At 47.3% G+C, this 25,773-nt stretch overlaps 1 protein-coding gene across 1 annotated transcript in view; it reads right to left on the minus strand.

The window, feature by feature from the left end:
• EEF2K (eukaryotic elongation factor 2 kinase) overlaps positions 1-25,773 on the minus strand; it is a 63,030-nt gene that overhangs the window by 28,731 nt on the left and 8,526 nt on the right. The window contains exons 2-6 of the mRNA XM_082671494.1: positions 19,830-20,142; positions 5,490-5,590; positions 2,092-2,152; positions 739-776; positions 190-361 (exon numbers count right to left, since the gene is read on the minus strand). Of these exons, the coding sequence (XP_082527620.1) occupies positions 190-361; positions 739-776; positions 2,092-2,152; positions 5,490-5,590; positions 19,830-20,066 (609 nt within the window). The 5' untranslated portion in view covers positions 20,067-20,142. The remainder of the gene's footprint in view (positions 1-189; positions 362-738; positions 777-2,091; positions 2,153-5,489; positions 5,591-19,829; positions 20,143-25,773) is intronic.

The following is a 25,773-nucleotide window of genomic DNA, read 5'->3' on the forward strand; positions in this document are numbered from 1 at the left end:
AGACCTCTGTTTTCAGAAATCAATAACTCTTGGCATGTAGAGTACTTGACATATCAGGCTCAATACATGATGGTTGTTATTAGCGGCTGCTAAGATGGTGAAAAAGGAAGCCTGTGACAGGCACCTCCATCGTCCTCATCTCCAGATACGTCCTGGTGCTGGAGGGCGGCAGACAGGGGTGCCACACACCTGCTTAGGGGGCTTGTGCCGATTATACTCCTCTCCCCAGAGCTTGGCTTCCATCTGTAGACGCACATCCTCAAAGTACACGTCCCTGTCCACGGACTCGATGTAGCGCTTTGCCACGTAGTTGGAGGCCCCCTTCCACTGCTGAGTGTGCAGGAAGTTGGAAAGCTTCTTCCTGAGGGGAGAGGCATCAGGGGGCCCGCCTGGGTGTTCTGGATCCCAGCCCTAGTCCCCAGGATGGGAAGACCCTGCCTGACCCGGCTGGCTAGAGCCAGGAACAAAATGCAAGAGGTGGGAGGGGCTTCCCCACCCCACAGCATCCTTCAAAGAGCTGCGAATGGGGCTTAAGGGACATACTTCCTGTTCTCCTCCAGCCCATCCCCACAGCCGGTCCCAACGTGTGGTCCAACGGAGACCAGATGGAGAGGAGCTTGGGCTACAAGAAGAGAAGCCACTGTCTCCATTTCTTGACTGGAAATGTCACAGTGCCCCTGCTCTCAGGAGCCTGAGGGAGTCTGGGCAGGGCCCCGAGAGGCAGGCTGAGTCACTTACGTCCTGAAGCACTCCCTCATTGCTCCCCGGCCGAAGGGCTGAAAGACATCACACAGCGGGTTATCAGTCCCCACACCCCACCCAGAGGCTACCCTGAGCCAGGAGGAGATTTTCCCCTTGGACGTCACCCACCAAATCGATGCCCTGGACCTCATCTCAACCCTAAAATCCCTGGGCCCTCCTTCCTTTACTGCAGCACCAAGCCCTCATAGAACTTCCAGCCTGGAGGCTGCAGGACTGATGAGACCACCCTATTCCCCGCCTAGCTGAGCAGAAGACTCTCAGGGGGTGAAGATATTATGGGGGTGACGGGGTGGGGGTAGAGACAGTACATGTCAAAGGATGTTTTTTGTAGCCCTGTCTGTAACAGAAAAAAAAGCAAAACCACCCAAATGTCCATCGACAGTATAATGGATCGATCAATCAGGTCTATTTGCTTGACAAAATATTATACAGCAATGAGAATGAACAAATTACAGTTCTAGAAAAAACATGTACAAAACCTCATGGACAAAATGTTGAGCTATACATATACGGTATGGTTCCACTTATAGGGAGTACAAAAAGGCAAAACCAATCTCGGGTGATAGAATTCAGGGTAGTGCTTACCCTTGGGGGTAAAGGAGGAGTAAGTGGGGCTGAGAGGGGCTTCTGGGGGTGCCGGTGATATTCTGTGTCTTGATCTGGGTGCTGGTTATACACATGTTCACTTGGTGAAACTCATCAAGCTACACACTTTTCTGAGTGTGTGATACACTACAAAATGTTTCACAGATCGATCCTGCCCCTTACTAGGCAGGAAGTTCTCTATTTTCTAGTTGATTCCTTTTTCTTGCAACCCACTGAGTTCACCTTGTTAGATGAAAAGTAATAGGTGGTGACCTGTAAGTTTTGAAAACGGATATACACGTTCACGGTTCAATAAGATTTTCAATAAGAGTGTCAAGAAGAATCTTTTGATATATATGATTAATACATGAAATGCCCAGAATAGGTAAATATACAGAGACAGAAGATAAATTAGTGGTTGCCCATGGCTGGGGCAGATAAGGGAATTGGAGACTGACTGCTAATGGGTAGGTACGGGGTTTCTTCTAGAGATGGTGAAAATGTTCTGGGACTGATCGTGGTGATGGTTGCATAACTCTGTGACTATACTAAAAACCACTGAACTGTACACTTTAAATGGGTATGGGGTATGGTGTGTGAATTATATCTCAATAAAGCTGTTGTAAAAAATAAAATAAATATACAGTACTATAAAGAATCCCCCAAAGTTAAAAAAATAAAATAAAGTGGGTGTGGAGGAGAGGAAGCAATCCCTGATTACACTGGGCTCGAGGCTCTGCTCACCTGAGACGCCATCTTGATCAGAACTTCATCCTCCAGCCACTCCCCGGTGACAGCGTTGTACCTGCAGAGACCAGAACCCACCCCAGGGCGCAGCGTCCATTACCTGATCCTGTCACTCACTAGCTGAAGGCAGAAGACTTTTCTGGGCTGCCCAATGCCCTCGGGATCAAATCTTCTCTCTACCCACAGGCCCACCTGACCTCCTGGGTTGGGTCTGTGGACACTCCCCCTCCCTCCCAGGTCCCCACCACACTGGCCTCCTGCCCCTTCGTCAAAGGCAGCTATTCCCTCTCCACCATGTCCCCCAGAGCTTCAGTTGTGCAGTGGGCGGGCTTGCTCCCTACCTATCTGGCTCCCCCACCGGACTGTAACTCCACAAAGGCAGGCCAGTGAACAGGACCTGGTACAGGGGAGGCTTAATAAACGCATGGTGGATGAACAGTTGAATAAGTAAATATCCTTGTTATAACTGGCCTAGATAATGAATGGCGTGTCCCAGGATGGGAGGTGGCAGCATCCTCGTTCTTGCCGGTGTGAGGCCCAGTGCAGGCAGGGCTGGGGGGAGGGTCCTGCCTCTGAGTCCAACCAGGAAAGGGGCTGCCGGATACACACCCAAGGCAGAGAGGGATGGAGAGGGTTCCAGAACATTTTCATCTCTCTTTTCCCAGGGATCCTCTTTTCCAGAGCAAATCTGCCCCTAGGCCTGGCTGGGCCTTAACAGGTTTGCCTGGTAGGAAGCTCCTTGGCTCAGTAAATCCCTAAAATCTTAAACCTCCCCCAGGGCTGAGGTGTTCTTAGCTCTAGCAGATGCCTCCCTGGCCCTCCCTCAGGGGCGACAGACTCCAGAACCTCCCAGCTCGTGGGAACAGCCTTTTCAGAGCCTGAAAAACAAGCAGAGGCCTGGCGGTTAACCCACCCCAGGCCCAGGGTGGGGAGGAAGGCTTGTCAGAGCCACACACCTGCTGGCACCAGCCCGTGGCAGTCCTGTGCCAATAAATAACAGCAATCATTGTTAGTACTACTATGTAGAGGCCAAGGTAAAGGAAGTCGTCTTCCCTCGCTTCCAAACAGACTGAAAGCTGAGAGGCGCCCAGAAGTTGGGGGAGGGCAGAGACATGCAACACTGGAAGGGTCTTAACTGTCCTTCACAATCACTAACCTTACCGAGGACAGAGCTGCTCTGAGTTCACTGAGCATTCACTGTATGCTGAGTGCTTACACGGAACTCCTCCATCAACCGTCACTCAGCCCTGTGAGATCCGTACAAATATTGTGCCCACTTTCCAGATGGGGAAACCAAGGTTCAGAGAGGTGAAAAAACCTTCCTGAGAGCCAAGATTCAAACCCAGGTCGGTTTCAAACAGAACCTTGCTCTTAACCAGCCTGGGTACAACCCACGTGAACAGGAAATCTGTCCCAGTAAAGGGCTGGCTTGCAGCAGAGCTCTTTAAAAACCAGCAATAGAGGTGGAAGCCTCCAATTTAGAAATCTCTGGACATTCTGGCCATCAGTGCCTGACCTCCCTCTGCTGGCAGCCAGGGCAGGTGAAATCAGCTACTATGGTTGAGAAATAAACACAATTCGGCGCAGCCCCTGGTCCCTGGCCCCCAAGGAGCTCAGGGACACACAGAACCAGCCCAGCACGTGAGTCCTGCTTTTCCAAGGGCCTCCCTGGTAGCCTGGTGTCCTCAGCCTGGAGGCCAGATGTCACCGACCAGCCACCACGCTGCGTTTATAGGCAGGAAGGAACAGAGTGCGCAACCTGGCCTTCTGGGGCCCCGACGATGCTGACCTCAGCTGCCGGCACAGACCCCAGAGCCCACTAGGAGGTCAGCCTCCGAAATGGGGAAAGGTGCACACTAGGTTCTAACCCATCTCCTCACAAGGTGGGAGCAGGAACACACTGCAGAAAGGTGGAGAGGGCTCCACTGTTTCTGCCTGCCTAGCAACTGCTCCCCTTTCTTCTGGTAACAGCACCCCAGTTTTCCTTTGGAAAACCCCCATCCTCCATTTTCAGAACATATGGACTGGGTGAAGCTGATCCCCCAGCACCTTCTTGCTTGTGGTATGTGATCTAGACCTGGCCAGTGAGAGCAGAGCTCCTGGCACAATGACTGGTTCAGTAACGGGCCTATAACCAAGGCCAGGCCAATGAGATTCAAATGTGGGACTTTTGTTTTAAAAAAAAAATCGAGAAAGAAAGATCCTTTCCCACTGAGTGAGATGACATGTGGGGCTCCTAGGAGCCATGTGTACCACTGATGTAAGACAGTCTATCTGGGGTCAGAGCCAAAAGCATCCTTGGAGCAGCTGGGACTAGCCATACGCGAAGCCCACGTAGATGAGTCAACCGTTCCTTTCTATGCTTAAGCCACTGCGAACTGGGTTTCTGTCACTTGCATTTGAAAAAGAGTCCTGACTAATTCACAGACACTGATCTGAGTCAGAAAGTTATCTTATTAACTACCTGGGTGACCCTGTTCAAACCTCTCTCTCCACTGGGGCAACTGAGGGAACTCACGGGGTTCACCTGGATGAGTCAGAGCTGGAGGGGTCTACAGAGGTCACAGGACACAGGACAGGCCCCAGGGCAGATCCATGAGTCTTCTAAAATTATGAGTCAAATAAGACATATGCGTGCAACTTTCTGAGATGGCTTCATCAGATCCTCAAAGGAGTGCCGAAGGCTTGACACAACGACTGCAGACTTCATTTAATGAGTAAATACATATAGAGTGCGTAAACAGTACCTCGCAGATGGAACATTCAGTAAACAAGGACCCCATCATCATCACCATAGTCCTCCTTATTATTATGTTGGTGGTAGCGTTCTGTTGTTTTTATTTTTCTTCCTGAAACCCCCTGAGAACACTCTTCCTTCCTCTGCCTTTTCAAATAGGAAATCTAGACCCTCCCAGCTCTGTTTTGTGAATCTTCCCGGGGCCAAGGCACTGAAAGGCTGGTCTGCTTTCTTTCCCTCTGATAGCAATTGTGGGGTCATGTGTTGAGATGATGCAGCCACAAGACAAAAGTAGCCTGGATCCCTGAGATGCCCTGAAGAGCTACTCAACTCTCACCCAACTTCGTACGAGCAAGAAACGCACCTCTGTTGTATAAAGCCCTTGGGGTATTTGCACTTGCAGCATAGCTCAGCCTAGCCTGTAGAATACACACTTTACAGGATTAAATACACACGGTAAGGATTAAATGAGATCACGCACAATGCCTTGAGCGTGCGTAAATACTCAAATACTGGCTGATATTATTATTATTATATTCCCTTTTCCTTGATCTCCAAGGGTACTTAAGCCTCACTGATTTTAAGCAGAAGGAGGACCCAAACCCCAAGGACTCCTTGTGGACTGGGGTCATATAGTGTCTGTAGACGAGGTACTGACCTGTGACGTGTGGCGCATTCCGTGGCAATGTCCTCCAGGTGGAACTCGGCCCAGGGGTCAGGCATGTGCTTGGCCTTCTCGATTGCATGCTTCCAAGCTTCCTGCAGAAGCAAAGGGGAGTGTTAGGTCCAGACCAGGGGCTTCTGGGACAGTGCAGGGCAGCTCCTCTCACCCTGTGATTTCCCAGTGTCTCCGACCTCTGGGGAGGCAGACAGCATCAGTCAGAGAGAATCACTCCCATCTATTATCCTTGTAGGAATATAGTTCCCAAAAGACCTCACATGGGCCCAGCTCACATGGGCCCAGCTTTCCCACCGCCAGAAGTGACCTGTCTTAACTACAAAACCGAAGAAGAAACATAATATGTATAGAAAACACATACTGCTTCACTTGTTATCAAAAAGTTGAGAATGAAAATAAGATGATAGTCCCCCATCCCACCTTGTTCAGACTGGCAAACATTTTCACAGCTGGTAATGACGAGTCTGACCAGGATGTGGGGAAACAGGTGTTCTCACGTACTGTCAGTGGGTATAAACCTCTTCTAAAGGCAATCTGGCAATGTACTAAAATGGAAAAACTGTATTCCCTTATTTTGACCCAGCAATTCTACATCTAGGAATGTATTCTCTAGAAATACAAACATAAGTGTGCAAACATACGTGTACAAGAGGTATCACTGTGATCGTGCAAAATGAATTCATCCCAAACGTCTGTGGGGAGTGGTTAATACGCTTTGATTCTATTCATTTAAAATGCTAAACCGCCTTATGGTGGGAATTCTGGACTCTATCAGGCCCAATGTCACCTCTTCATAAATATTGTATAAATCATAAATACACCCCATTTTACTGCCCTAAATGAAATTCACAGACAATTTAACCTTCTTAAACTCAAGAGTATATCAAACTATGCAAAAGATATGTTGCCTTTACATTAACAAAGTGCTAAGTTCTCAGTTAATTATGAACAGATTCCCATGAGACGTTCCAAGGTCCTGGGGGTGCAGGACAATTCCTTGTGCAGATCTGCTCTGCCCGTTGCAGGTTCAGCGTCCCTGCCTTCCACCCATTTGGTGCCTCAGTGCCTTCCATTGTTGTGCTGCCCGAAAACATGTCCCCAAACATTCAAACCCTGTTAAGAACGGGGCTTCAAGGGTACTAACTGGGAAAGATGACCAAGGCGCGTTATGGAGAGAACATGCTGATTCTCAACAGCATCATAGTACGACCCCAGTTTTTTGTTTTAAGAAGCTCATTTGGGACTTCCCTGGTGGTCCAGTGGCTAAGACTCCACACTCCCAATGCAGGAGGCCCAGGTTCGATCCCTGGTCAGGGAACTAGATCCCACATGCCACAACTAAGAGTTCACATGCCACAACAAAGATCCCGAGCGCCGCAACAAAGATCCGCACAGCCAAATAAATAAATATTAAAAAAAAAAAAAAAGCAGCTCATTTTACTGTTTTTATAATCCCAAGGTGGACTCCTTTCTTGTCCCCTCCAAACAAACACTCCGACTCTCACACTGGGGAGCAATACCCTCTCCATCTTTTCCTGTAGAGCTTGAACCTTTGCCCGACAGCCTCTACAGAGGAATCAGTGAGACCAAACCTCCCTTCCAGGCCACAGGCCTGAGCCACAGGGAGGGTCTGGATCGTGGGCTGGCCACTGCCTGGGCCTGGCAGATTCCAGACCTCCCCACCCCACAATGGCATCCCTCAGCCTCCTGGACCAGCTCTTAGGAGCTCTTCCACGGACTTGGGTGCAAACAGGACAGCTCCCAGCACATGCCCCCGGCCTAGGCTCCATCACTGAGAGCCTGCTCAGAGGAGATGAGGCGCACACACACATGCACGCACACGGCCCAGGGCTCCCTTACTGGGGCTTTCTAATCTCTGCAAAGTCTAAAAATGAAGCCCGTAATTTTTTGCTTCCTATTTGGAGGTAATTCATGCTTAATGAAAACACTTGGAAAATACAGAAGACAAAGAAATTCAAATCTGCCACGTGCCGTCCACCAGAGCAACTATCATCAATGCTTTGGACTAGTTATTTTCCAGATCCCTTACGTGCATTTTTAAATAAAATTGGAATCACACTGCAAATATAACTTACAGCTTTTCAGGAGAGTGGGTCAATGGGACTTGGATCTTTATTTAGTGATCTTGATTTTTTCCCCTGATTCCAAATGTTTGATCTGCTTATTACAAAAAAGTACAAGTACTACAGAATTCTGAATTAGAAAGCAGCCGTCCTTTCTAACCTCTACTCCTCTGAAAACCTCAGCTGACAGTTGATTTAGATATTCTGCAGGTTTCCTCCTATGCATTTGTTAACATACACATGAATTTAAGAGCACTGGGACGGTATTGTGTTCCGCATCTTACGTTTCTCCACTTAACACAGGATCCTGGACCCAGCCTTTCCATGTCATACGTACAGACAGGCTGGATCGACCTCGTTTCCCTTCCATGGTTGTACGATACACAATTATATAAATGTACCTTAAGCTGTTTCTCAGACCTCAGCTGATGGTTATATAGATTCTCTCTAATAATCCCTCGTATAAACAGTGCTAAAGGGACCATCCTCTTATCTAATCTCTGTGCACCTGTGCAACAGCTCAGTAGGACATACTTCTTGGAAGTGTAATCACTGGATCACAAAGTTTAGAAATTTGGAGTTCCCCTCCAAAAAGATTCTCCTAGGTTACACTCCAAGAAGCAAAGAACAAATCACTCAAATTTTTTGGCACAAACATCACATCATGAATTTACAAGTTAGCTGTAACAGCTGTGTAACAATCCACTGCATGGGTTAATCATTATTGATTTAACTGTTCACCTGTGGTTCTCCACAGTGAGACTCTGAGCTTGTCACTGCCTTTTCCCTGTTACACATAACCCTGCAGCAGACATGTTTACGACTAAAGCAGTTGTTGGATTTCTGTACTTTAAAAAAGTGCCACAGTCCCCTCTTGTATTCCAGCTGCTGCGAATGGCAGGGATGGCCTTCTGACCCCCACCTGTCAAGGAGCCCGCTGAGTTCTGAGTAGTCAGCAGGCCGCCCTTCTGAGCATGTCTGTACAAGCGCCCTGTTCTCTGCCTGAGACACATGACTTTCTCAGTGTACCTCTCTCAACCGGTGACTAAGACGCGCCCTAAGCAAACAAAGACAGGGCCCCCCATTCAATGAGGATTATCGACAGAAATTACCTGCTGGCTGGATGCTACGGCAGCAACCAGAAAAAACAGTCAAGGAAAAAAGTATTTCAGAATTAGAGGGCATGTTATTTCACAGGCTCAGAATTACCTTTTTTTTACAAACCCAGAAAAAAAATCAAGCCACACCTTACTGGCAACAGGTGGGTTTAATGCAAGTGACTTTTTTTTTTTAAGCACAATATAAAAAGTCCTGTACTGGGCTTCCCTGGTGGCGCAGTGGTTGAGAGTCCGCCTGCCGATGCAAGGGACGCAGGTTTGTGCCCCAGTCCGGGAAGATCCCACATGCCACGGAGCGGCTGGGCCCGTGAGCCATGGCCACTGAGCCTGCGCGTCCGGAGCCTGTGCTCCGCAACGGGAGAGGCCACAACAGTGAGAGGCCCGGGTACCGCAAAAAAAAAGTCCTGTACTAAGATGCAGTTCCCTCAGCTCTGGTTCCGGCCCACTGCTGACGAACTTGGGGAACCTCTATTTCCTCATTTACAAAAGACAATGAAGAATATTTTGACTACTGGTGGTCAACTTCTTTCCTGTCCCCACCCGTGGGGCAGACATGCTCCCACTAGAAACAGTGGCTCACTGAGCACACAGTGCTCATTACAGTTGAACAACCTCAGCTAAACTTAAATCACTGGTACTATTTTATCCATCAGGTTAGGAAAAATAGGTGGTTACGGAGGACCGGGAAGTGAGTGCTCTCAGACACTGTGAGGAGAGTGGAAGCAGGTACTGCCACCTTTGAGGGCCATCTGGTTATGCCAGATGGGCGGCCAGTGGTTATGAACCTTCTTCACTGACTTCTGACCCAGCCATTCCGATCACCTACCCAGGTGTGCTCAGGTCGGTGCTCGTAACGCTATGTAACAGGCAAGCATTACAAACAACCTGCCAGTCCACAGGGGGATCATTAGGTACACTTGGCATACTTGCATGCAGCCGTTAAAAAGATGACGGTGCTGATATGGGCAATCTCTAAGGCCTACTGTCTGGGGGTAAAAAGCAAGGTGCTGAATAAAGCAAACGGCATGACACCATTTACTGGTGGAGGAAACCCACAAATCAGTACTATAGATTTCTTAGACTCACAGACAGAGATGAGACCTGTGGTTGCCAAGGGGGATGGGGGGTAGATGGGTAGAATGGGAGACTGGGGTTGGTAGATGCAAACTATTACATTTAGAATGGATAAACAACGAGGTCCTACTGTATAGCACAGGGAACTATATCCAATCTCCTGGGATAAACCATAATGGAAAAGAATATAAAAAGAATGTCTATATGTGTGTAACTGAGTCACTTTCCTGTATAGCAGACATTGGCACAGCATTGTAAATCAACTCTACTTCAATAAATATATATATGAAAAAAATACCATCGATTTCTAAGGATATGTGTGTCTGTAGATATACGCCTAAATGTACATTTATATATAAATACATCTTAAAAGGTCTGAAAGTTTTACAGCACAGTGAATATAGCCAATATTTATAATGACTTAATTTTTTAAATAAATTTATTTATTTATTTTATTTTTGGCTGCGTTGGGTCTTTGTTGCTGCGCGCGGGCCTTCTCTAGTTGCAGAGAGCGGGGGCTACTCTTCGTTGCGGTGCGCGGGCTTCTCATTGCGGTGGCTTCTCCTGTTGCAGAGCACGGGCTCTAGGTGTGCGGGCTTCAGTAATTGTGGCTCGCGGGCTCTAGAGTGCAGGCTCAGTAGTTGTGGCACCTGGGCTTAGTTACTCCGCGGCATGTGGGATCTTCCCAGACCAGGGCTTTAACCCGTGTCCCCTGCATTGCAGGAGGATTCCTAACCACTGCTCCACCAGAGAAGCCCCTATAATGATTTTAAATGGAGTATAATCCTTGAAAATACTGAATCACTATGTTCTACACCTGAAACTAATATAATGTTGTAAATCAGCTATACTTCAATAAAAATTAACGATAAAAATAAATTTAAAAGGTCTGAAAAGTGATTATTCGAAACTGACACAATGGTCATCTCTGGGAATAGAAGAAGATAAGAGGCTGATCGAGGTGACTTCATCTTCATCTATATTCATTTTTTTACTAAGAGAATGTCTTCAGGCGTTGCATGTGTAAGTCAACGCTATTAAACAAACATCACTGGGTTAGATGACCTTAAGGCCCTGACAGCTCTAACATTCTCTAGCTTCAAAGAGCCTAAAACTCAGGTGAGTGGACTAATTATTCTTACATAAAACAGGCGGTTTCACGAAGAGGAAAACATAATCCTGGGAAGAGAACAGAATGGCTTTGGTTCCTCAGAGCCTGAGAGTATAAAATAAAACTAACTAATTAATTAATAATAATAGTAAATTTCCTGAAATATGCCAGGAGTGAGACCAGATGTGTGGCTTATGTGTTTGCAATCTCTTTGGCACATATGATGTTATCAGCTACTGCTGCCGTTTTTATATCACTATTCTTATTACTACTATCACAGCAATCAAAGCCTCTGGATCTTACATGAAGCATCCAGTAGCTCCTTGAAGCTTCCTCCTTTTCTAAAATTAATTTATTTTATTTATTTTTATTTTTGGCTGCGTTGGGTCTTCGTTGCTGTGCGCAGGCTTTCTCTGGTTGCAGTGAGCGGGGCCTACTCTTCATTGCGGTGCGCAGGCTTCTCATCACAGTGGCTTCTTATTGCGGAGCACGGGCTCTAGGCATGCAGGCTTCAGTAGTTGTGGCACACAGGCTCAGTAGCTGTGGCATGCGGGCTCTAGAGCGCAGGCTCAGTAGTTGCGGCACACGGGCTTAGTTGCTCCGCAGCACATGGGATCTTCCCGGGCTAGGGCTCGAACCTGTGCCCCCTGCATTGGCAGGCGGATTCTTAACCCCTGCACCACCAAGGAAGCCCGAAGCTTCCTTCTTGAAACATCAACTGTTACATTCAGTAAGCAGATGTTATAAAATACGTTTTCCCCATCATTACTTCTGTAGAATTTAAGAACTACAGCCCTAAGTCAGCCCTACTTACCCCTCCTGACCGACAGTAAAGGGCTTAAACCACAGCCAAGGTCAAGTAAAAGAAGTGGAGGTGCACATCATGCTCTGGGATGGAAAGAGGCCGCACCACTGTGTGGCTGCCCCACTCTGGGCCACACGCATTTACAGGTTTCGTGCAATTTCCATGGAACCCAGCACGGAATATAATAGCAAAAACCTGGAAACTTCCTAAGGATCCCACAAAAGGAAATACTTAAAGAAACCGTGGTGTATCTATACAACGGGCTGCCATGGGGCCACTAAAAAAATGATGGACTAGATCCACATTTACTGATGTGGAAAGATACGCACCATTTCTTTTTTCTATTTTTTTTTTTTTTTGCGGTACGTGGGCCTCTCACTGCTGTGGCCTCTCCCGCTGCGGAGCACAGGCTCCGGACACGCAGGCTCAGCGGCCATGGCTCATGGGCCCAGCCGCTCCGCGGCATGTGGGATCCTCCCGGACCGGGGCACAAACCCATGTCCCCTGCATCGGCAGGCGGACTCTCAACCACTGCGCCACCAGGGACGCCCACCATTTCTTGATTGCTGAGGAAAAACTGGTTATTAGAGAACGTATATAGCAAAATCCTGTTATTGTAAGGAAAAGTCCCTGTTTATTTAGTCGTGTCTGTATTTATACGGAAATACACACCAAGACCTTAACAGCAATTGTATCTGCACTTTCAAAGTTGTCTTCTGCAAGGAGCATACATTACTTCTATAAGCAATAAAATAATTATAAAGGAAACAAAGTTAAAAATCCTCAAGAAATCTCTCTCTGTTGAAAACAGTAGCTACAGGTCATCTTCCCTGACCAGTGGGATTCAGAGTCACAGCTAGAGAGGACAGGAAGAGAAGTATGGGAACAATAACCAGCAAAGCAATAACATTCCCTAGGATGACAAAGAGCCCTGTCTCCTGGAAGTCTTTCCTCAGACAGCATCCTGGCCGGCACCTCACGGTAACCTTGCCAAGGACGGACAAGCAGGTAGGATAGTTCCCAGTCCACTGACGAGGTACCCAAGGCTCAGAGGTGATTTGCCTTCAGAGCTACAGCAACCATGAAATGGAAGACCCAGGACTCAAGAATGTGGACCAAACACAAGAGTTACCATATGACCCAGCAATTCCACTCCCAAGTACCTACCTAAGAGAAAGGAAAACATGGTCACACAAAGACTTGTGTAGCATTATTCAAAACAGCCAAAATGGAGAAACAACCCAAATGTGCATCAACTGATGGATAAACGAAATTGGTACATCCGTCATCAGTAAAAAGGAATGGGGCTTCCCTGGTGGCGCAGTGGTTGAGAGTCCGCCTGCCGATGCAGTGGACACGGGTTCGTGCCCTGGTTCGGGAAGATCCCACATGCCGTGGGGCGGCTGGGCCCGTGAGCCATGGCCACTGAGCCTGCACGTCCAGAGCCTGTGCTCCGCAATGGGAGAGGCCACAACAGTGAGAGGCCCGCGTACTGAAAAAAAATAAATAAATAAAAAATAAAAAGGAACGAAGTACTGGCACACACTTCCACATGGATGTGCCTTGAAAACACTGTGCTAAGTGAAAGAAGCCAGACACAAAAGGCCACATATTGTATAATTCTACTTACATGAACTGTCTGGAGGAGGCAAATCCATAGAGACTGAAAATAACGTTAGTGGCTGTTAGGGTCTGGGTGGGATGGGGATACTGGGGGGTGATGGCTAAGAGGTATGGGCTTCTTTTAGGGTAATGAAAATAAGCTAAAATTGGTTGTGGTGACGCGGATGCATAATTTTATGAATACACTAAAAGCTACTGAATTGTACATTTTAAATGGCTAAATTGTATGTTATGTAAATTATATTTCAATAAAGCTGCTAAAAAATTTACAAAATAAAATTAAAGAAGGGGAACCCCTGTTAATGAATATCCAGCATATTCCATAAAGGACCACGTGCTTCATAAAGATGAGTCCCTCCAGCCAGGCTTGACTCTCTTCAGTCTCCTCCTGTTTTCCAGACACCAGGTCACTGAAGGCTTCCTGCCCAATGCCAGATGCAACATCTTTTTCCTTCATCCGCCCAGCAGGCCCTTATTTTGCTGGAGGTCCAAAGCTTTTTGGACCCAGGACACCTAAGCTTCTCTTTCCCACTCTGCATTCCCAGAGCACTGGGCAAAGTACCAAAATGGTCACCACCTCTGCGTATGCACAGAGTTTCCTGTGGTCAGTGGGCAGGGGCAGAAGCCCAAAGATGCGAGGCTGGGGTCTCCCCGGGCTCGGGTGGGCAGAGACGCCTCTTTTCCCAGTGAGTCATCAGACGCTCATCCACTTCATTCTGGGGCGATTGCTGTACTTTGACCAAGCTGTTAGAGCCACACTGGGCGGGCTGAAAGTATCAGTCTAATCACCAAAGTCTACCAAGAAGGGCGTGGGAAGCAGGCATGCCCATGCGTCATGGGAGCACCAATGCCGGTGCAACCTCTTTGAAGGGCAATGGGCAATGCTTAGCCAAGTTTTAAACCCACAAACATTTTGCTCCAGCCATTCCACCTCTGGGGATTTACTTGGCAGGTGCACCCCTGAGTGGGCACCAGGACACACGCACACGTAAGAGACACACGTAAGAGATGCTTACGGAAGCGGTTTGTGGTAGCAAAAGACTGGAAACGACGTTCACACCCACCCATGAGGGACTGGCTAAATATATTACAGTGCTTCCAGATAATGCCATGATATTTGGCCATTAGAAAAACAAAACAAAATAAGCAAGACAACATTCTGCACTCAGGAAGCATCAAGCAATTAAGCTCTCAGAGCCTCAGTTTTACTATCTGTCAAAACACCAATCCTCAGAGGACTGCTGTGCAGATTCAATGAGTTGATATGAGTAAAACACGTAAGGCGGGCCTGCCTGATCCACAGGGCCGGTTATGTAAGTTCTAGCTGATGTCAGTTCATATGTGCCAATATGGGAAGACAGCACAGGAGTGCAAAACAGGTTTGCGGTCAACTAACATTTCTGCGAAAAAGAAAAGGAAGAGAGTCACGTACGTACATATGCTTATACTCACAAGGAACATTTCTGGAAGGACATCCCCCAGGGAAACAGGGATCAGAGGTGGGAGGATTACTTTTCACCGTTTACCATTTGTACAGGTTGAATTCTTTCTACCGTGTAGGTATATTATTTACATATTATAAAATACATGTATTTTAAAGTTTGTTTAGATATGTGTATAGATTTATTACAGCATTGTTTGTAATAGGAAAAAAAGGAAACAACCCAAGTGTCCCTCAAGATGAGGAACTGGCTAGGGAATTCCCTGGTGGTCCAGTGGTTAAGACTCCACGCTCCCAATGCAGGCGGCCCAGGTTCGATCCCTGGTCAGGGAACTAGATCCCACACGCCGCAACAAAGATCCCAGGTGCTGCAACTAAGACTCGGTACAGCCAAATAATTTTTTTTTTTTTAAAAAGAGGGGGACTGGCTAGATAAACCCATGTACATCTTGTGATGGAATACAACTTAATTCACTTAAAAAACAGGTGATCTATATGTGCTAATTGGAATGATCCCCAAGATATTCTCAGACCAGGAAAACAATTCTTTTAAATAAAATTTTCCACTTTATTAAAAACTTGAAAACATATGCTTATTCTAGAAAATGTAGACATAGCACAGAAGTAGAAAAAAAAATGATCCTATCCTAAGACAATCTCTGTTGGCGTGTTGATGTACTTCCTTTTAGGGTTTTGTTTTGTGTGTGTGCACGTGTGTGTGTTTACAGAGCTAAATCATACTCTATATTTTGCTCTTTAAAATTAACTCCAGAACAGAAGCACTTTCCCACGTTATGAGAAACTGTATAAACATCCTCTGGTTGGCTGCCTGACATGCTACCCAGGGCGTGGCCCCCTAAACGATTCTGCCACCATCCCCCTGGGAACTCAGGCAAAACGCCCTGGCCTTGACAGTGACAAACTCAACAGTTCACAATACACGCCTGGTACCTGCCAGGGTGACGCCACCTTGGAGGAATGCCAGGTAGCCATTTTGGTTAAACAACTCAGTTGCCACGTCGACAGTAAATGAAAAAACACATTCAGTTTGTTGAGTGCCAGGGAGAGTGAGGTCTGGAAAACTGAGCTGCCATCTCCCTCTGAAGTCACCACTGGCAACAAGAACCCCATAGAGCCTCGCTTCGATCACCTAGGATGGTGGGCAGCCAAGAGCTACATCTCATCCTTAAACAGCCCTTCCTCTGAGTACTGGGGATGAAGTGCGATGGGACACAGCCCCTAGCCTTGAGGTCAGGGGCTGACTCATAAACAGAATGGCATTCAAGAATGACAGATGCACAGAAAGGTCTGCTACGAGCCCCAAGGAATGCCAAGGCGATAGCCAGGGCAGGGCGTCTAGGGAGGCTGAACAATCATTTTAACAGACCCAACTGAAAGAGGTTTCAGGAAGAGGCGTGAAAAGAGAAGCCTGGGGCTTCCCTGGTGGCGCAGTGGTTGAGAGTCCACCTGCCAATGCAGGGGACATGGGTTTGTGCCCCGGTCCAGGAAGATCCCACATGCCGCGGAGCGGCTAGGCCGGTGAGCCATGGCCACTGGGCCTGCGCGTCCAGAGCCTGTGCTCCGCAACGGGAGAGGCCACAGCAGTGAGAGGTCCACGTACTGCAGAAAAAAACAGAGAAGCCTGCTGCAGGAGCAGGGAGAGGTGCAGGGCCCTGCGGACCATGAGCTAACATCGTCAGTGAGGATTTTGAACTTTCTCTTGCAGAATCGATGAGTTTTAAAGACAGCCAATTATTTTATAAATTTATTTATTTGTTTATTTTTGGCTGCGTTGGGTCTTTGTTGCAGTGCGCGGGCTTCTCACTGCGGCATCTTCTCTTGTTGCAGAGCACTGGCTCTAGGCACGTGGGCTCAGTAGTTGTGGCTTGGGGGCTCTAGAGCACAGGCTCAGTAGTTGTGGCTCACGGGCTCAGCTGCTCCACAGCATGTGGGATCGTCCCAGACCAAGGATTGAACCCGTGTCCCCTGCATTGGCAGGTGGATTCCCAACCACTGTGCCACCAGGCAAGCCCAAGGACAGCCAATTACTAATGTTTGTTTAGGGGAGGGGCGGTTACCTGGCTGTGCTGCTTTATTTTTCTTCTGCTAAAAACATCCTTTTGCACACAGAAGTAATACATACGTGTAGTTTTAAAAGTTCCAATGTTTAAAAATATATACCATGTAGATAATCAAAGTCCCTCTTAATGCCACCCTCTCCCCCAGAGAGAATCACCATTAACTGTTGGATGCAAATTCCTTCTTTTTCTCGTTAGTAATTTTTAAATTGTTTTATAACATTATATGAGTTTTTGCTATGCAAATACTAATATATGTATATCTATGGTTTTTGATACAAGTGGGATCATATTTCAACTTGCTTTTTACTTCACAGCACATAAAAATAAAAATAGCTAATTTTTGTTTGTCCTTATTATGGACCAGCACTTTCCCAAGAGCTTTTCATGGATTTTGTTTTCTCCCCACAAAAAATATATCTTGTGTATATCTTGGCACTGTTTTTTTTTGTTTTGCGGCACGTGGGCCTCTCACTGCTGTGGCCTCTCCTTTTGCGGAGCACAGGCTCTGGACGCACAGGCTCAGCGGCCATGGCTCACGGGCCCAGCCGCTCCGCGGCATGTGGGATCTTCCCGGACCGGGGCACGAACCCGTGTCCCCTGCATCGGCAGGCGGACTCTCAACCAATGCGCCACCAGGGAAGCCCTGTACAAATGTTTTGTTACTTGTTCTCAACTGAGGGCGTACCTCCTCATGCGAGCTTTGCAAATATATGGTGGGGAACATTTTGGGTTGTCATGATGAATAGGGGAGAATATGGCATTTAATGAGCAGGGGTCAGACATGCTTAATGTCCTACAATATACGGGACAGTCCCATCAAATAAAGAATTGTCCCCACCTGAAACTAATGTAAAAGTCTATGTTAATTATAACTCTGAGGTATAAGTATTTTTTACTTTAATAACTATTGTCAAATGGTCCACAGTGGTTTCTGTTTTATGTAAATACCGACTATCTGTCCCTATCTGTCCTTTAGCAAGATAGCACCCAGTGAAGTGAGCTCAGCACTCATCCCTCTCCTGATTCTGAATAAAGCACCTGCTGTGTGCACGGCACGGGGGATGAATGATGAGGCCACAGGGTCCTGCCCTCATGAAGCTCACGTCCTAAGCCAGACTTATAGACAAACTTCCCTTTGCTGGATCACTCCGTCTGTGTTTCCTTTAAAGGATTTACCATACTGAGTTTTGTGGTCAGAGACTGTGTCCATCCCTCCCTGTCTGAGACCCTCCAGCTCCTGGACCCACTCAGTGTTTGCCAAAAGGCCAAACCAGGCTCATGGCTCCTCTGAACAGGCAGCTGTGGGTGGAGCCCTTCTAAGGGGTCTGCCCCACTAGGAGGCTTCCAGGATCCTCCTTCTCTGGAAGCAGCCCCCGTTCTGTGATCCCCGGCGCCCCACCATGCTGTGCCCTGGCCAGAGGTGACTGACTGGACCAGAGACAGACGATGCCTGACTCGGGCTGGGCCAAGCAGATTAGATTTTTCTCCTCTTACAGCTGGGATGGAAGAAGGTCAGATCTGTCTGCATGTGGCTCCGTCTGTAATGAGGGGACCCTGGGGCTGGGGGGATCCATTTTCCCACTGTGTAGACTGAGGTGCAGAGAAGAATAAAGAATAGGCAAAGAGAGTTGAGGGATGAGACAGAGAGAGACAGTCCTGTGGCCTTCCAGCTTCCTGCCTCTGTCCCCTGAGAGGCCAGACATTGTTTCTGCCTGTGGGTCTCAAGAAACACTTCTTGACTGCTAGAATAAAGTTCCCTTTTTTTTTTTCACTTGAGTTAGCATGAGTTGGTTTGTGTTTCACAAGCTCTGACCCCTCCGGCCCCCTCTGGCACCTGGATCTCCTCACACGTGGTACACGAGGCTGCAGGAATCCACGTTTCCGCGAGCCTTCCTGACTTACTGGAACAGACAGGAGCGCCAGGCTGCTCCCCTGTCTTCCCACGCTGCCCTCTGAGGGGCAGAGTGTGTGTTTCAGAAGCCACCTTAGGACAGGAAAGCAGGGCAAGCCGCAACCTGACCCTTCAGAGGCCCCCCAACCTCAGAGGGGACCCACAGGCCTATTTTGGGAGCTGCCTGCCCGAGAGAGCTAAGCTAGAACTCTGACTTGAAAGGAAAAATATACAACTGTCTGAGAACTAGAATTATTAATTTTCTAAAAACAGATTAATTCTGCAGTTAGAGAAGAATGACTTCAATTTCAAATCCCAAAGTGGTAATAGGCATTTTCGTTACAGTACAAACTGATATTTACTGTTTGTGAGGATTAACTTAAATAAGGATAACATTACTGCATTAAAAACTTTTTTTCACCACCAGTTATTATACAAAAGTCCAATAACGTTCGCCTTTCTCCCTCTTCTCTATACCAGCTTTGCCATGGTATGAACACAAATTCCTAACAAAATAAGTCCCCTCTTCCTCAATCCAGAAGAAGGGTGCCCAACTCTAAGCAGTGGCTCTTTTGGCCACAATCAACATGAAAAACTACATTTTACATCCTTTCTCTAGACCCTCATACACACAAATGCAGGGATGAAATAAAAATACTTCACAACCGCTCTGTCGGAGAACCTGGTCACCAACAACCAATTTGGTCACTGCATGTGAGTGTGTAAACGTGTGTGTACATGTCCCTAAAATATCTTTACGACTGTCAGTGCTCTCTGATATTTTTCCCCCCTCCCACCTCCCTCTCCAATATTTTCTAATCTATTCTGTTCTGTTCTGGGTCTTAAAAAACTGGCCAAGGTTTCCACAACCCACTAGTGGGTACAGAGCAGCTATTCGTAAAACACTGCTCTAAAGTAATGAAACTTATATTAAAACAACCAAATCTTCCCAGGTTAATAGGCATAGCCTCAGATCCAGGATTTACGCACTGGCAAGAGTTTGGAAACAACCTCAACCAGCGACCCCAACCTCCCATCCCTATGGCAGGTGAGCTGGGCAGGGGGAGTGGGGGGAGGGGGGGACCACTCACCTTGAAATGGAAGGAGATGGCCGGGGAGCCGCTGGAGCCGTAGCGCTCGCTTTTGGCTAGGTTGCTGTAGTAGTTATTAACCTTGGAATTAACATTCTGGTGTGCCCCCGGATCATCAGTGATGGGGCAGATGAAGTAACCCTCCTCACCATCGCTGTCTGCATCTGAATCACCAGCCCGGGAGGTCGGGCCGCCATCCACGCCTTCCAGGCGGAAGATGAGGTCTTCCTCTGCCATGTTCCCGGGACGCCCGTCTTACCCAAGGGCTGGGCGGCACAGCCAGAGTTACTGGGCAAATGCAGCAGTGAGGGTCCTGCAAGGAAGAAAGAGAATGGGTGCTGGGGTCCAGGGGCTGAGAGCTTGCAGGGCACCTCACCCCGAATGCCCCTGGCACGGAAGGAGCGGGTACCCTCAGAGTGAAAACTACTTCCACCTTTAGGGGAGACACTGGCAGGCAGTGTCTAGGAACATTTTAAATGTACAAACCCCTCCACCCGGTAATTCCACTTTGAAGAACTCAGCACTTGAAACAGAAAATAAATGCTTCTTAAGCCACAAGGCTGATGTTTTTAGAACATAAATTAGATCAAATCATTTCTCTGCTTGACACTCTCCAGAAGCTTCTCTTCACATTCTTAACAAAATCCAAACGCCTTTTAAGGCTACCAGGCCTGTGTTAGTCTGGCCCCTGTCCACCTCTCCTCCGGCCTTGGCAGCTCTCCAGGCCCATGGGCTTTCTTTGTGTTCCGTGAACACTGGGGGCCCATTTTCCACCTCGGGGCCTTTGTACTTGTTGTGTTCCCTGTGCCTGGAACAACCTTCCCAATCTCCCAACAGTGGGTCCTTCTCATCATTTGGATCCCAGCTCAAAAGTCACCTCTCCAGAGAAATCTTCTCTGATTCAATTCAAAGAACCCCTCTCAAACACACACCCAGTCACTCCCTAGCACATCACCCTGTTTTATTTTCTTCAAAGAGATTTTCCCAAGCAAGCCAAAATCATCTCATTTAACTTCTTTATCATCTGTAGCCCTGTTGCCTTAAGAATGCCTGGCATAGAGCAGGCACTCAACACACGTCCCCGGAATGGATGAGTGGCCTGAAGAGCGTTCTCTGTAGCACAATCAGTAACAGTAAAAAGAGGGAAGAGCCCACAAGGACCATCAATGGAGGCCTGTTATATAAACTACAGTTTTTCTACACCATGAAATACTGTGTGACTCTTACAAAGAAAAAGGAAGCTCTAGATACACAAAGACATGCAAAGATAGTCAAGAAAGAGTTCAGCAACATTGTAGGATACAAAAATCAATAGTATTTCCATATACTATCAATGAAAAAATCCAAAAATGAAATTAAGAAAACAATTTTATCTATAATAGCATCAAAAAGAATAAAAAACTTGGCTAGGGGGCTTCCCTGGTGGCGCAGTGGTGGAGAGTCCGCCTGCCGATGCAGGGGACACGGGTTCGTGCCCCGGTCCGGGAAGATCCCACATGCCGCGGAGTGGCTGGGTCCGTGAGCCATGGCCGCTGGGCCTGCGCGTCCAGAGCCTGTGCTCTGCAGCGGGAGAGGCCACAGCGGTGAGAGGCCCGTGTACCGCAAAAAAAAAAAAAAAAAAAACTTGGCTAGGGAATTCCATGGAGGTCCAGTGGTTAGGACTCCACGTCTCCATGGCAGGGGACACGGGTTCAATCCCTGATAGGAGAACTAAGATCCCACAAATCATGCGGCCAAAAAAAATAAAATAAAATATCTTGGCTAACAAAAGAAGTGCTTGACTTGTACAGCGAGAAACAAAACGTGTCAGAAGAAGTGAAAGAAGACCGAAATAAGTGTAAAGATATCCCGTGTTCATAGATCAGAAAATTTAACATAGCTAAGGTGGCAATACTCCCAAAACTGATCTACAGAGTCAACCCAATCACTATCAGAATCCCAGTGGCTTCACTGAATAAATTAACAAACTGGTCCTAAAGTTCACATGGAAATTCAAGGGACCCAGCATAGCCGAAAGAATCTCGTAAAAGTTACAAGAATCACACTTCCTGAATTCAAAACTTACTACAAAGCTAAAGTAATTAAGACAGGTGATAGTGGCATGAGGATAGACACAGAACTGAGAGTCCAAAAATGAACCCTCACATTTACAGCCAATTGACTTCTGAAAGGGGTACCAAGACAATTCAATGCGGAAAGAATACTCTTTTCAATAAATGGTGCCAGGACAAGTGAATATACACACGCAAAAGGATGAAGTTGAACACCTTCCTACATTATATACAAAGATTAACTCAAAATGGGGACTTCCCTGGAGGTCTGGTGGTTAAGAATCCGAGCTTCCACTGCAGGGGTCACGGGTTTGATCCCTGGTTGGGGAACTAAGCTGCGCAGTGTGACCAAAAAAACTAACTCAAAATGGATAAAAGGTTTAAATATAAGAGTAAAACTCTAACACTCTCAGAAGAAAATATAAGAGAAAATCTTTGTGACACTGAATTAGGCAAAGCCTTAGATAGGACACCAAAAACACAAGCAACAAAAGAATAGATACACTGGACATCATCAAAATTAAAAACTTTTGTGCTTCAAAGGACACCACCATGAGAGTGGAGAGATAGCTCACAGAATGGGAGAAAATTTTTGCAAATCATGTCTGATAAGGGACTATGTAACGGACTCATACTACTTAACAATAAAAAGACAAATAACCCAAATAAAAAATGGGCAAAGGGGGACTTCCCTGGCAGTCCAGTGGTTAAGACACCACGCTTCCACTGCAGGGGCACGGGTTTGATCCCTGGTCAGGGATCTAACACCCCACATGCCACGCAGCACAGCCAAAAAAAAAAAAGGCAAAGGATTTGGACAGACGTTTCTCTAAAGAAGATACACATGGCCAGTAAACACATGAAAAGATACTCAACATCATTAGACATTAGGGAAATACAAACCAAAGCCACACCCACTAGGATAGAATTTTAAAAGTGGAAAATGACAAGTGTTGGTGAGGATGGGGAGACACTGGAAACCCTCATACACTTTTTTTTTTTTTTTTTGCGATACGCAGGCCTCTCACTGTTGTGGCCTCTCACGTTGAGGAGCACAGGCTCCAGACTCGCAGGCTCAGCGGCCATGGCTCACGGGCCCAGCCACTCCGCGGCATGTGGGATCTTCCTGGACCGGGGCACGAACCCGCGTCCCCTGCATCGGCAGGCGGACTCTCAACCACTGCGCCACCAGGGAAGCCCCCTCATACACTATTAATGGAAATGTAAAATGGTGCAGTCACTTTGGAAAACAGCCTGGCAGTTTCTCAAAAAGTTAAACACAGAATTACTATATGATCCAGCAACTATACTCTTAGGTATATACCCAAACATGTCCACAACAAAAACTTGTGACATATGGTTCATAGTAGTATTACACGCAATAGCCAAAAGGGGAAACATCCAAACACCCGTTAACTGATGAATGGATAAGCAAAATGTGGTCTATATATACAACGGAATGCTCTTCAGCCACAAAAAGGAATGAAGTACTGATGCTAAGTGAAAGAAGACAGTTCAAAAAAGACCATATATTGAACGATTCCATTTATATGAAAAGTCCAGAGAAGGCAACTCTATAAGAAAGTACGTGAGTGGTTGCCTAGGGATGGGGGAGGGGAGAGTCGGGGGGAAATGGGGAACAATCACTAAAGGGTTTCTTCTGAATAGATGAAAATGTTCTAAAACCGACTGTGTTGGTTGCATGACTGTTAATACATTAAAAAACCACTGACTATATTAAATCCACTTTAAATAAGTTTGGTAGGTTTGTGAATATACTTCAATAATCTAATGTTTAAAAAAATAAAAGACATGGGACTTCCCTGGTGGCACAGTGGTTAAGAATCCACCTGACAATGCAAGGGACACGGGTTCGATCACTGGTCTGGGAAGATCCCACCTGTGGTGGAGCAACTAAGCCCATGTGCCACAACTACTGAACCTGCGCTCTAGAGCCCACAAGCCACAACTACTGAGCCCACCTGCCACAGCTACTGAAGCCCGCACACCTAGAGCCCGTGCTCCGCAACAAGAGAAGCCACCACAATGAGAAGCCCGTGCACCACAATGAAGAGTAGCCCCGGCTCGCTGCAACTAGAGAAAGCCTGAAGGCAGCAACAGAGACCCCATGCAGTCAAAAATAAAATAAATAAATGTTTTTTAAAAAGATTAAAAATAATAATTAAAAAAAGAAAGAAAGAAAAGAAAAGGAAAAACCGTTACATTTAAAAAGCAAGTTCGGGCTTCCCTGGTGGCGCAGTGGTTGAGAGTCCGCCTGCCAATGCAGGGGACACGGGTTCGTGCCCCGGTCCGGGAAGATCCCACATGCTGCAGAGCAGCTGGGTCCATGAGCCATGGCCGCTGGGCCTGCGCATCCGGAGCCTGTGCTCCGCAGTGGGAGAGGCCACAATAGTGAGAGGCCCCCGTACGGCAAAAAAAATAATAATAATAATTAAAAATAATAATTAAAAAATAAATAAATAAAAAGCAAGTTGCACAAGAGCAGTTACATTATGGTGATCCTATCTGTGCTAAAAGAAAAGGTACGTCCCTGAAGGGTCCACAAGAGCGCTGCCAGCACTGCGATGGGCAGTGCGACTGGGAGCTGGCGGGTGGAGGGAAGTTTTTAACATTTTGTACACTTCTGTACTGTTTTAAGTGTTTTTTTTTTAATTTATTCATTTATTTTTGGCTGCATTGGGTCTCCATTGCTGCGCACTGGCCCTCTCTGGTTGCAGCGAGCGGGGGCTACTCTTCGCTGCGGTGCGCGGGCCTCCCATGGCGGTGGCCTCTCTTGTTGCAGAGCACAGGCTCTAGGCACGCGGGCTTCAGTACTTGTGGCACACGGGCTTAGTTGCTCCGCGGCATGCGGTATCTTCCCAGACCGGGGCTTGAACCCGTATCCCCCGCATTGGCAGGCGGACTCTCAACCACTGTGCCACCAGGGAAGCCCTGTTTTAAGTTTTTACAAAGCTGGTTGCTTTCAATATAAAAAAAAATTTAAAAGTGAAAAAACTTTAAAAATTTTTAAATCAACTAATTCCAATTATTCTTAACAGCTGTTTCCATCGGGAGGCAGTTTTCTAGACCTGAGCCTTCAGCACTTTCTTGACAGTCATCAGAGCAAGAAATATATTTATATCCGAACCCAGTACCCACCTACAAAATGTAAGTGAAAATTTCAGGAAACTGTACTTAGCCTTACTTTGTACAATGCCCTCTGCTATTTTTGATTCCACTTGTTTTTCTTTCTTTTTTACTCTTTATCTTTAATGCACCACCCACACTGATTATTCAACTCAGTGTGAAAATTGCTGCTCTGGGTGTCAACCTCCGAGTTTGCTTCTGACCCTCTGGGCAATACAGTCATCGCCTGGATCCGATGCCAAAGCCACCTGATCTTGCTTGTTACCAAAATCGTCCCCGGGCCCTGTGCCCACTTCTCCCCACTCTCGGCTGCTCCCAGCCCCAATGCCTACTCTGCCCTGGTCAGCCCCTGGCCAGAGTCCCTGCTGACCAAGAGACACGGTTGCCTGGAGCTGCCAGCAGCCCAGCCAGGTTACTGGCCTCTGGGGCTGCGCTGGTGCCAGGAGAGGGGCCGGAGCCACAGCCTCAGCTACGGAGCTCCAGGCAGTGTTGCCCAGCAGTTAAGAGCCCGGGCTCAGGAGCCAGGCTGCCAAAGGGTGCAAATCCTAGCTGTGCTACTGGTGACCTTGACTAAATTAGTTCATCTCGCCAACTTCCCCATTTGTGAGGGGAGCTGAGCGGGAAAGTGGCCTGACTGGGGCTCCACAGGAGTTCACAGGGGAATTAGGACCAGAATCCCAGCCCTTGGCCACATCCCACCACAGACCTGACATTTTCCTGGGCCCTGGGAAACAAAATGAGCTGCA

This window comes from Grampus griseus (genome assembly GCF_964374135.1).
Source record: "Grampus griseus genome assembly, chromosome: 14".
Classification (NCBI taxonomy): Eukaryota; Metazoa; Chordata; class Mammalia; order Artiodactyla; family Delphinidae; genus Grampus; species Grampus griseus.